Source organism: Hakea prostrata, chromosome 7 (assembly GCF_041222555.1).
Source record: "Hakea prostrata isolate BN-2017 chromosome 7, UWA_Hpros_2, whole genome shotgun sequence".
Taxonomy (NCBI): Eukaryota; Viridiplantae; Streptophyta; class Magnoliopsida; order Proteales; family Proteaceae; genus Hakea; species Hakea prostrata.
In genome coordinates this window covers 37,734,569-37,747,926 of record NC_142606.1, presented here as the reverse complement: position 1 = coordinate 37,747,926, position 13,358 = coordinate 37,734,569, and the positions used below count along the sequence as shown (strand labels likewise).

The window sequence follows — 13,358 nt, the reverse complement described above, 5'->3', positions numbered from 1 at the left end:
CAGAGTCTCAAGAGAAAGAGTGATCAGAAGTCACTCTTTCACCAACAATGAACAGTGATAAATCAAGTTAAATTACACCCAGTGTTATGAACAAATCCATAAGAACTAGAGAGAGAATATCCAAATGATTACAGTCATCCAAAGAAATGGGGCCTACACATAGGTTTCCTCTATCCTAATGATGTCCTCTTCAAAAGTATGGATAAAATAAACCCAACGTGGCCGCTTCCTCACTAATGTGGGGCTAACCCTGGTACGCACTATAATCCTCCTTGGTATAGCAATCCTGACTCTCCGTGTAGCCATCACCTGAAGGGTAGTATGCGGGATCATAGCTCGGGTCATAGGACGTGCCATCAAGGTCTTCTGTACCTGCAGTGTAATCTAACAAATTGCACAAAGGAATGAGTTCAAAAAGAACTCAGCAAGGCAAGTCGTTTCATAATCCACAGTTCAATCAACACAAGTCAAAATATGATGCAATATGATATGAGACAATGATGAATGATTATTCTAATCTTAAGTATGCTAGTCTCTAGGGTAGACATGCTTTAAGTCATGGCACCATACTTCTTTGGGTCGTCAGTCACTCCCCCTCAATCATAAGATATCTTGGGTCTACCGGGGAAGTTCGGTGAAGTCATCTCAAAACCATGGTTGGGGATTTAGTCACCACTCTCTCACATCACCGTTTGGCATAAGTACTGGCGCATGTCACAGTAAAACCTAGCCCAATGCAAGTCATCTACTCAGTCATATCATGTCAGATCCAAATACGTCCATTCCTCGCCCCCGACGATCCTTTCCGGTATCCTTCACACTAGAGTCAGCGTAATCCTGGATTACGGACTCATCAACCCTATTGGTCATCCACATATAGTAAACGGGAAGCTCTCACGTCCTTTCACGGGTTGGTTACCGGTCTTGAGTGCCCGTGAGCCCAAGTCTATCCATATGCAACCCTACCAATAAATGGCCCCTTTCGAGTATCCGCAATATAGTTCAAGTCCTCTCACGGAGTGGGTACCAGTCTTGAGTGCCCTTCAACCATATTCTACCACGGGTCGTTCGTTCTCAATACCCTTCCGATTCAGGTCTGATACAACAAGGGAAATTCTAACCATACACCTAGACAATCCTATACATGTCATCCAATAACCCGGGAAAGCGTCGATGGACACCTTCGGGGAATATTCCATACTACTCCCTCCAATGTCCAAGGACAGAAGTGTCGAAAGGACACCTCTCAATCCCATGTCATACGTAGTCAATCACAATCTCAATCTCTTCATATTATAGTAAATCAATGATTCGTCGTATAAACAATTACATATCATAACATGATTGATCATACATGAATCATAAAGTAAGACTGAACATGATATTCTAAATGATACATACATTCTATTACTGATAAGGAAATACATAACAATCATGTAAAGGATTTCTCATATGATCATAACCAATAAGTTCTCATAATGTAAGCATGTTGGTATAATTAACATACTTAAGTTAACGACTGTCCTTACCTTAATCAAGTTGTAATTAAATTCAAGGATCACCAAGAATGGTTCCAAAGTCAGTGTTGTTACCCTAGATAACACACAAGCAACATCAGAGAAGAAAACATTCAAATCCGGGTTCAAACGGATCAATTCGGCTGAGTACAGGGCATTAACAACTCTTGGTTGACTGGCTTGGTCGACTGTCAGTCAACCAAGACTTGTTAACTTCTGGGCAGTAATGGAAACGTGCTCAGAAGCTGCCCTTCCACTGCTCCGATTGACATGAAATTTGGAGGGCATGCTTCTAACAGTAAGAGGATATTACACACCAATTTTCATGATGATCCAACGGTTCAATCAAAAATGCCCAATTCGAAATATTAGGTTCTATATGGTAATCCTCAAGAATCAAAATGGAATTTATAGAAATTGTAAAGGATGGTAGGAATCAATCAAATAAAGGATAAGAATTGAGTTAGAGTCTTAATTTCAATATAGTCTAAGCTTAACATGCATCTACATATCAGATTGAATCAAAATAGATTAATATTGAAGAGGATCAAAGGGATGAAGTGAAATTAATCTTAATTGAATCATAGCATATCATGAGTGAAGATGATTAAGGAATTGAAGAGGGGAAACTCATGGTTGAGTGTTTGCAAGATTGGAGCACTTCAGCCATGGTCTCAAGATTATCAAATGATAGGAAAATGAATAGATTAGAAGAGGATAGAAAGAATCATACCTTGGATTCATGATTAACACATACACCAATGATTAGAGTCAAAGATCTTCCCAAACTTCAAAGAATAGCCCAAGAGAGTGTCCAACCTCGAGCTCTGGAGTGCCAACGATTAGGTTAGGTCCTCATTCACGAGTTCCAAAAAGGTAGGGGCAAAATGGGAAGAGATTTCATGAATATTCGAATTTCATGACTCTTGGTCGACTGGCTGGTCGACTGTCAGTCGACCAAGCACTCGACCAAGCTATGACAGCAACTTCAGGAGTGGATTTGGAAGGCTATACAGGGTCAAATTGAGAGGGGTTTTCTCCTACAAGTCAATCAACAAGTCTAGTTTCAGAAAATACCTTCGGATTGATCACGGGGTTCCGGGAAGTGATTCAACTAATTCAATCTTCATCGATGCGCAGATTTTTAATCAACACTGACAAGGTGCACAAGTGAGGGGCATCGTTGTCAATGTCCATAGGCTCAGCATCAAGCATCAAATCATCCACTAAGAGGGCCCACAGGTCTTTTCTACCACCACTTCGGGTCTTCGGACCTACAACAGTATAAAATCCGGGCCGGGTCAGGATAAGGATAAGGCCGGATTTTACAGCATCGATTAAGAGATCAATTCGGGGTAAAGGGTAACAGTCCTTCGGCAAGTTTTGTTGAGGTTTGTATAATTGGTGCACATACTCCGTTTTCCATTTGATTTCTTGACCATTACAACATTGGCTAGCCAGGTCGGGCATTCAATGGGTTCGATGAACCCTGAATTTTTCAACTTCTCAACCTCCCCTCTAATGGTTTCGTGTTTCTCCATTGAGAAATTCCTTCTTCTTTGAATCACAGGTTTTGCTTTCGGATCTATCCAAAGCCTATGTTCTACCACCGTTCGATCTATCCCAGGCATGTCTTCAACTAACCAAGTAAATATATCTTCATTTTCTTGAAGGAATTTTTTCAATTCCTCTTTGAAGTCTTTTGGCTGCTCGGACCCGATATGAGTTGTTCTTTTTTCATCCTCCAGATCGAGTTGGATTCATTCCAGTTTTTCCACTAGTTCAGGCCTTTGCATCTCATCCTCGTCCCGATCGTCACGTATCTCAATTGGCAATGCCATGGCCTTTTTGGGACCAACTTTATCCTTGAGATGTGCTACATAGCACTGTCGGGAAAGTCTCTGATCAAAAGTTACCTGACCAATCCCTTTATCAGTTGGGAATTTCATCTTCATATGCTTCGGTGAGACTACCGCACCTAACTTTGTTAGAGATGGCCTACCGAGAATGACGTTGTAAGTCGGAAGTTCCCGAACAACTAGGAAATTTACTCGAATCGTGATTTCCTTGGGGAAATTTCCCACCTAAAGACCCTGTGTCGACCAACACTCTGTGCACATCTCGGCATCCGATTCTACTTTGATCACGATCGCATCGTAATGAGGGGTGCACACACCTCTTTCATCTTCTTCGCCAAAAGTAATAGAACTTTCATCGTTTGCCCTTTTCTGCATCTGCGCCTCTTCAGTTCCAACAAACTTAGATTTGTCCTTCAACTTCCTAAGGGACTCAAGTTTAGGACCTCCGAATATGGTAAGAATAGGAGATCGGGTAGCACCAACCACTTCCTTTCCCTTTTTGACTTGGTTCGATTCAATGATCTCTGCTCCCCGAACGCTCCCTTTTTTCAACAAGTGCCCTTTGTGAAACCCAGTCCTAACCTTGACCCGGAAACCCTGTTGTTTGTAGGTCCGACAATCCAGAGTAAAGCAAGAAGTCAGTTATGGACCATCCCAGTGGAAGACTTGGTGGCTGGCTTGGAATCCATGAGTGTTGATGACAGTGTTCCATTTATGGAAATTGCACCCTGATGAAGATGGAATTAGTTGATAGACTTGGAGTACTCTCTGGCTTGGTTCGAAGGCATTTCTACCTACTAAGTAAGTCACTTAATGTGTGTGCAAAACCCCTTTATGTTTGGATTTGATTTGAGCCTTCATTTCCCTGTTTTGGACTTGCTGTCCTGATTGGTCGACTCATTGGTCGACTGAGCCAGTCGACCAATCAATTGACCAATGAGATCTGATTTTGCTGATTAGGTCTTTGCTTGCTCTATTTTAGTCCAATCTCGAGTCTACTTCGTATTTTCTGCCTCCAAACTCTTTGGAATGTACCAGAGCCCTCTGCAAGTCATCTCCCTTGCATCCTTGGTGATTTTCTTGACGGATCTTCGTCAAATCTCGTGCTTTTACACAAAAAGGTATGTGATCATCCTCTTCTATGTTTCATCTTTGATTCTTCATTACTTTTCTTTCCTTTTCTGATTGAGGACAGTAGAAGTGATGTTGTATCTCTGTTGCAACCATCACTATACTCTTTCCCTTTCTTTTCCTAAGGATCTAAAGCTTGGTGGATGATCTTCATCAAGATCATCACTCGCTTTTGAAGAAAAACATGTATTCACTCACTTTCCTTATTTAGATTGATGTTCTTCAGTCTTAGATCTATTTTTCTTGAAGATCTATGCATTCTTTTCATGATTTCTTTATCACAATTAGTGATCTATCATCCTATTGTTCTTGTCCATGATTTTTACTATGAATTCTTCAAGAACCATGATTGATCTAATTATGGTAACTTTTTGTTTCCTAATTTGTGACTTGAAGACTTGATATGATTAGTGTTTTGAAGTCCTCTATATACTAGTATACTGCCATTGTAGTTTCCCCCTTGTTTAGTACCCTTTTGAACGACCAAATTCGATTTTATATTCTAAAATCTCTGATTTTTTAAGGCCACTGTCTCTGTTGGTCGACTCATTGGTCGACTGAGGCAGTAGACCAATTCAATCGACCAATGAGTACAGCAACCTCATATTTGATCTATTTTGGATGTTTTGATATCTTTCCTTTTAAGCATCTTTCCTAATATGTTATATACACTTGTTTAGGACTTTCTTCCCAAGTTTAGTCAAGGTCTTACTTGATTCCCTAAGATCCTTTGCGAGTTATATAAGGTAAGGATGGTTATTTCCTTAACTACATAGATTGCATGTTCTAGTTTCTATATTTGAATCTTTGGTTTATTTCCTTAATTAGACTCTTACCATGATATCTTGCTGATGCAACTATTACAGTAGCATTACTTGTTTATGCTAAATTGATTCATGTATGATTTACTTACTAGTTATATACAAGTTGGATGTTGCTATTGAATTCTTTCCATATAAGAAGTTACCATATATGTAATATGATGGAATTGTGTTTGTGAATGATTAAGTATGGTTTGGAAAGGGGAGGTGTCCTTTTGACACTTTTGTCCTTGGACAACTACGGGAATATTATGGGATGTTTCCGGAGATGCCACACCTTCCTAAACTGTTGGATGACATATTTAGGGTTGTCTAGTAGTGTTTGGCTAGGATGTCCTGTTATGTCAGACCCTAATCGAAGGGGTATTGAGACCGAACGACCCATGGTAGCAATGGGGATTCATGGGCGCTCAAGATTGGTAACCAATCCGTGAGAGGACAGGAATCACATTGTGGGGGCCATTTGTTGGTAGGGTTGCATATGGATAGACTTGGGCTCACGGGCGCTCAAGACCGGACAAACCCGTGAGGAGACATGAGAGCTTCCCGTTTACCATATGTGGATAACCAATAGGGTTGATGAGTCCGTATTCAGGGACTATGAGGACTCTAGTGTGAAGGATGCCAGAAAGGATCACCAGGGGCGAGGAATGGACGTATCTAGATTATGACTTGATGTAACTAAGTAGGAGACATGCATTTGGCTAGGCTTTGACCCTGACATGCGCCAGTACTTAGCCCAATGGTGATATGAGAGAGTGGTGACTTAAACCCCAGCCATGGAATGTCCCGAGGGATGCCGAACCCACTACCAAAAGGCGTTGTGTGATGAGACCTTCCTAAAGAAGTACGGTGCTATGACTTAAAGCATGTCTGCCAATAGAGACCAGCATACATAGAGTTGGAATCATATTGCATCATGTGTTTCATATCATATAGCATTTTACTCTGCTTTGAAATCCTACTATTTATGTTGTTATGGATTAACTACCTTACTGAGTTTCTTTGAAACTCACTCCTTTTTGTACAATATCTTTTGTTAGATTACTCTATAGGTACTGATGACTACGAATGTCAATATGAGGAAGCGCAAACTGAAGAGGCGTACTTCACGCAAGGTGCTGGCAACCATGAAGATTACATTGAGGATTCCTCAAGTGGTCTTACCAGTTACCAGGATTAGCCCTACTGTGGAGTCGGAACTTTTGAGCGTCATTGATGAAGTCTATATTTATGAAGACGTTCTTTATAAGATAGAATAGACTTTAGTTTAGTTTGTTATATCTTTCTTTCTTATCTTAGAACCAGATATAATCTTTCTTTTGACTTGCGATCTACTTTCCACTGGTTGTAGAGTGGGATTCCGCCTCACTTTACTTTATGATTTAGACATTCTGATTGTCTTTCATACTCTGATGATATGTGATTTATTCTTTCCTTATTTCAATCTTTTGTTTATCTTTTGCACATTGATTATTTATGTTCCTGATTATGTTATTGTCTATGTGGGAGGTTGATTACCTCGATACTTGATCTTCGGGGCTGTGGATCACACACTCGGGTATGCCAGGTAGGGTACTGGCTGGGTGTTCTTTGACAAAATTGGATAGGTGCCCCTGAGATATCAATCTCTCAATATCAGCCTTAAAGTGTCTACACTCATTGGTGTAGTGTCTATAATCTTTCTGAAAACGACAATACTTCTACATATTCCTCTCTCCTGGTTTGCTATCATCTTTGGTGGCCATTTCAAAATGTCTTGATTCTTGATCTGCATCAAGATTTCCAACCGTGGAGCATTCAACAGTGTGTATTCACCTTGATCGGGAGAAGCTGTCTCCAAACCGAGTGCGGTCTCCTTGCCCGATCCGGATTAGACTACTTCGGCTTCTGATTTCTTTTAGGGGCCTTTTGCTCTTTGTTGGAGGCCTTTGCTTCCCCTTGATGTGCATCAAGAATTCCAGTCACTTATGCCTGCTTTTGACACCTTTGTACCAACTCGGAATAAGTAGCAGGCATGTCTTAAAAGTAGTAACTCCAGTAGCCTCTGATTTGTGAGTCCAGTAAAAAGAGCAGTTGTGGTCACCTGTTCGTCCAGATTCTCGATCTCCATCGTGACTTTGTTGAATCTTTTCAAGTATTCCCAAATTGATTCATTCTTCCCTTGCTTGATAGTGAATAACGTTTCTTCCATTTTCTTGATTTGAATTCCACTTTGAAGTCAACCGATAAATTTTTGGGCAACTCCTCAAAATCAACAATTCTCCTAGACAGTAGATTGGAGAATCACTTTTGAGCTGCCTCAGTTAAGGAAGAATCGAACACCCTGCATAGAATTTCATCAGAATTACCAGCTACTGCCATAGTTTGCTGATAATAACTGATATGGGCTATGGGATCCCCCGAACTGTTGAACGAGGTGAAAGTCGGGAGCCTAAAATTATGAGGAAATTCAAATCCGGCTATAGCTTCAACGAATGGTGTCTTTTTTATGACCGAATAAATGTCATCAACCACCCTTCCTCAGGAAAGTTGTCCCAATCTTTGATTTATATCAGCAAGCTCCCGACCGATATGCATCGTTCGACTGCCATCCGATCGGATGCTCTCCTATCCCGAGCGTTGGGAGGTTGGTGAGTGAGTTTGAACTCCTCTACCAAACCTTGTTATTGTTCCAGATCGGCTTGCTTGCCGCCTATCATGCCGACCGTCCCTCCTGGGTAGTTCTCCAGTTCTTAACTCCCTGGACCGACCTTGAAGGTTCCTTTGAAAATCTTGTCCATAATTTTGGCCTTCAGCTGGTTGTCTATCTCCTTGCTGAGAATGAACTCGTGCCGGGGGTATAGGTACCTCTGCTTCTCCTGCACGTCTTCTACCTCCTCCTGATCAAGTGCCTAAGGAGCCACTACTTGCCTGACCAACGTACGAAGCATCTGTTGCATTTCCAAAAACTGGAACTACTTTTGATCCATTTTCCATTGAAGAGGATTCGGATGGTTCAAATGTTCGTTACCACCAAATCTTCCATCTTCACGAACCTCTCAAGCACGACTTCCTTCTGGAATATCTTCTAGATTAATTCCCTCCAAAGGATGAATGTTAAGCTCTCGTTGAACCGTCGTCGTTGCTTCTAATCTGGTAACCATGACTTTCTGAAATGTTTCCCACATACGGCGTCAAATGATGCGTCCAAAATCTGCTCAGCCTTGAGATTCCTAGAGAATGATCTGCAAAACAAGATTAGACGTGGCCCGACCTTGGGGTCGAGAGGCCACCTCCGAAGGCTAAGTCAATTCAAGGATTGATCACAAGACTCTGGCTAAATGTAGAGTATAAAATGAATGTAATTGTAAAGGAAACGATTCAGATACCTCCTCTGTACGTAGGTCAGGGTTTATATAGTTTTTACCTTCCAATCGCGACCGTTGTATTTGTTCGAGCCTTTTCTTGGTGATCGTCAGATCTTTATAGTTAGACCTCTTTTGTGGAGTAGTGGGTGACTTCCCTTAATCACACAATATCTTGCCATGAGTGTATGGCAGTTACCATATCCTGCAGGATTGCCAACTTCCATAAGTGATAACAACCGCTTCTTGGTTGGTTATCCATACCAAATTTCAAGGGTCCGTGCCTGCCTTCTGATCTTGCAAGGTTCCCTATCACGCAAACGATTAGTCTGGTTTGTTCGAACCCCGCCATTGTCGCACCATTCTCGACTGGAGTCAAGGGTTGAACCGAGGATGGACTTGGTTCGGTAATGATTTTCTCGTATCAATGATCAAACACTTATAATATCAATTGTCTTTCTGACTAAATTACATAGATATGATCTATAAGTCTTATAGGAAGACTTTACCAAAAAACAAAAAAATCCATTGAAAGATATGCTTTATGATCTTGCAAGGTTCCCTATCACACAAACGATTAGTCCGGTTTGTTCGAACCCCGCCATTGTCGCACCATTCTCGACCGGAGTCAAGGGTTGAACCGAGGATGGACCTGGTTCGGTAATGATTTTCTCGTATCAATGATCAAACACTTATAATATCAATTGTCTTTCTGACTAAATTACATAGATACGATCTATAAGTCTTATAGGAAGACTTTACCAAAAAACAAAAAAATCCATTGAAAGATATGCTTTATGGGATCTAATTTTTCATCCAATAAATATGAGAGACAGAATAATAAAAAACAATATGGCCCATGCAGGTCTCGAACCTGCGACCTTCGCGTTATTAGCACGACGCTCTAACCAACTGAGCTAATGGGCCAATGATATATGTAGTCTACTGATACATTAATAATTATTATTACTAGACTAGAAATGGTTATAATAGTATTACATCTCAAAACTTGTATCAAAGTGATGTGGTCTTAGCAACCCCAACAAACTGTTTTTCAGGACATGGTGATGGACTGAGACTGGCATCCCCCAGGTCTTTCCTTATCACAAATACTCTGAATTTTTTGACTTCTGTATTGTGCTTTTCATTCATTCCTTGCAATTATGAATAATTGGCTTAAAAACCTCAAACCGAAATCTAGAAATAGATTTTATGCTTAACTTGTTGACCTCTGTCTTTACCAGTTTTTATTTCATAGACTTCCATGCAGTGTAGGGGGAAAACTTTTTGTTACCTCTTCTTTAAATTTCCTTTTCTGTTTCTTATCCTGGTGTATATTAATTTTCTTTCTTTCCGCATGAGGTGTTTGGGGTAGATAGTTTGGTGGTGGAATCTTGTTGGGGCTTTGGTTGTTGTTCCTAGTAGCAGTATGAAATCTTTGTTCTGGAATGTGCGTGGTATTAATGGCACTTTCACTCAACTCTGCATTAAAAAAATGCTGCGAAAACATAAACCGGACCTGGTGTTCCTATGTGAAACAAAATGCGGGGATCATTGTTAACTCGTGTCAAAGAAGCGGAATATCTTTCAAAGGTATAGTATTGTGGAGCATATGGCTAGTAGTGGATCAAAAGGGTTGAAGGGTGGACTTGTAGTGATAAAAGCTATGGATTACAAATCTGAATTAATTTTTCACACCCTTCAACTCTTCTAATCCGATGCTGGATGGACGATTTATCATTTATCGTATGCATTATCTATGCACCTCCTAAGTATTTGGATCGCAAGATCTTTTGGGATGAGGTGACATCTTTAGTACAAAATTTAACTGAACCTTATGTTATCATGGGGGATTTCAATGAAATGCTTGATGCCAAAGATAAGATTGGGGGGATGTTTAGGCCTTCTGGGGCAATGCCGACATTGAAAGCTCTCATAAATGATGAGAATCTATGTGAAATTTATGCTCCTGGATGTTCATTCACATGGACTAATAAGACCCCCTAATTTGGTTAAGGAAAAGTTAGCTCGGTTTTCTCTTCTCCAAAATGGATATGTTATTTCCCTAACCAAAGGGTAGAAAAACTTCCCGCTATTGGCTCTTACCACAACCCCTTAATTTTGCAGCTTCTCTATGACGGTTTCTTCAAAAGAAAATTATTCCATTTTCAAAATGCTTGGATCTCTCATCCTAGATTTTCTAAGGACCTCCAATCAGCCTGGTTTAAAAATTCGTTGTCCCCCTTTCATGTCAAACTAGCCAATATGACACGTTTTTTACAATAGTGGAACAATTCGGTTTTTGGGCGTGTGGACAATATTTTTCTTGATAATTCCTTGGAAATTGATATTCTAGAATAAGGGCCTAATCCGGACTAGGTAGGTATTAGGGGGAAAAAAACAATTGCTTGAGTGGGCCATGGAAGCTGAGGAGATGCTTTGGTTCAAAAATCCTGGGGCATGTACGTCTCCAATGGGGAGAGGAATACTAGAATTTATCACCTTTCTAGTAAAATTAACCACCACAAGAGAAAGATCACTGAGGTTGAGGCTAATGGGAGGATTTTCTCAAAACCAAGCGAGATTGCTGGGGTGTTTGCGGATTTTATGAAGCATTTGTTTCAAGCTAATCAATTGCTGGACCCTAGCTTTGTCGAATGTCTCTTTCCTCCCATTGATCTTAGTGGTGGTAACCTATCCAATTTATCGGACAATCTAGAAATTAAGAATGCGGTGTTCTCGTTGGGTTCTCACAAAGCACCAGGAATGGATGGGTTTAATGCTTTTTTCTATCAGAAGTTCTGGTGTGAGGATGTCTTCAAGTTTGTCAACTCTTTCTTTCTGGATGAGCTTCTTCCCGATGGGGTTAATCATACCCTACTTTGTTTCATCCCTAAAAAGGAAAATGCCAAGTCAGTCTCTGATTTCCAACCCATCAGTTTGTGCAATGTCTCCTATAAATTTATTGCTAAAATCTTAGCTAAAAGATTGAAATCATTTCTACCTAGAATCATTTCCTCAAATCAAGGTGCCTTTTTGGCACAAAGACAAATCACGGATAATATCATAGTGGCACATGAGATATTTCATTTCATGCATAAAACCCGATGCAAAAAAGGGTTCATTGCTTTGAATTAGATATGTCAAAAGCATATGATAGGGCTGATAGGGGCATATTAATCAAGTTATTTCATTTCTTTGGGTTTGATGACAAGTGGTGTAGATTAATTGATATTTTGATCTCATCCCCCACTTTCTCGGTTAAGATGAATGGATCCCCTTACTCATGGTTTTCGGGATCTAGAGGCCTACAACAGAGGTGCCCCCTCAGCCCATACCTCTTTCTTTTAACCATGGAAGTTCTATCCCGGCTTCTCGGTGAATACAAATCTCTCAACCTTATTAGTGGAATTAAAGTAGGAAGAGGGGCACCAGATATTACATATTTGTTTTTTGCAGATGATACGTTCCTGTTCTGTAAAGCTGACACCGAAGAAGTATTGGCTTTAAAGGCAGTATTGGAATTCTTCTCGGATTTGACAGGGCAAGAAATTAATTTTGAGAAAAGTGGAGTACATTTCAGCCGAAATGTACCTAGAGAAGACAGAAATGCGATACTATATATCTTAAGGGTATCAGAAATAAGAGGAGAAACAACATATCTGGGTACAAAATTGATGCTTGGAAAAGTAAAGGCAAAAACACTGCAACATGTGCTTGTTCAAATGACCAAGAAGATATCTTGTTGGAAGGCAACAAACCTCTCTTTCACAGGAAGAGGAGTGTTGATGCAGGAAGCATTGCAATCCATGGCGTTGTATCAAATGCAGTGTCTGAAATTCCCAAAGACCATATGTGTAAAAATAGATGCGATCTGTCAAAGATTTTGGAATGGTGAGCCAAACAAGAAGAATCAATTGAACTTAATTGCATGGAGCAAATATTGCCAGCCAAAATCTTTGGGAGGAATGGGGTTCAGGAGAATGGAGGACTATAACTCAGCATTAGTACTGAAGCAAGGATGGAGGATACTAACACAACCTGATGCTTTGTGGGTTCGTGTCCTAAAAGCAAGATACTTCAGGAATCAATCTCTTTTCAATCCTAAAGTAAGGGCAAAGAAAGGATCATGGATTTGGAATAGTGTTGCGATTATAATTCCTCAATTAAAGACAATGGTGAAATGAAAAGTCGGGCACAGGAACACAAACCTCTTTCTGGTTTGATCCATGGCTACCAACACATGTGATGGGTCGACATCAACACAAGACTTCTCCACATGGCCACGGCAAGCAACCTGTCACAGAAGTTATCAATAATACCCAAAGCATCAACAGGGAGATATCCTCAACTTATCTCAACCTTACTTCTATTATTTCGATACCAATAACTTTGTCAAACCATGACGATTCATGGTCCTTGTTGCTTTCTCCAAATGGAGAATTCATGGTTAAAAAAGCCTTTTGTGAGATAATCAAATGATGCTTTTCTTATCTAGGGAACCTTTTTTCGGAGTGGTGGAAATTCTCCTAGGAATTGCCAATACACCCAAAATTTAAGGTTTTCTTCTGGCGGATGCTGAATGAAGGTCTACCAATTAGATCAAAGATAGTTCAATGGTCAAACTGCCCGCTTGAGTGTGCCCTTTGTGGGGCTACGAGTGAGACCATTTGGCATGTTTTT

At 40.4% G+C, this 13,358-nt stretch overlaps 1 protein-coding gene and 1 non-coding gene across 2 annotated transcripts; one reads left to right on the top strand and one right to left on the bottom strand.

The window, feature by feature from the left end:
• Positions 1-9,528: 9,528 nt before the first annotated feature.
• TRNAI-AAU (transfer RNA isoleucine (anticodon AAU)) lies at positions 9,529-9,602 on the bottom strand. Its single transcript has one exon. It is a non-coding gene; the product is annotated as a tRNA-Ile (tRNA).
• Positions 9,603-11,135: 1,533 nt separating this feature from the next.
• LOC149011032 (uncharacterized) lies at positions 11,136-12,862 on the top strand. The gene is made up of 2 exons (XM_089162551.1): positions 11,136-11,613; positions 12,135-12,862. The coding sequence occupies exons 1-2, from the start codon at positions 11,136-11,138 to the stop codon at positions 12,860-12,862; spliced, it is 1,206 nt and encodes a 401-aa protein (XP_089018677.1).
• Positions 12,863-13,358: the final 496 nt, after the last annotated feature.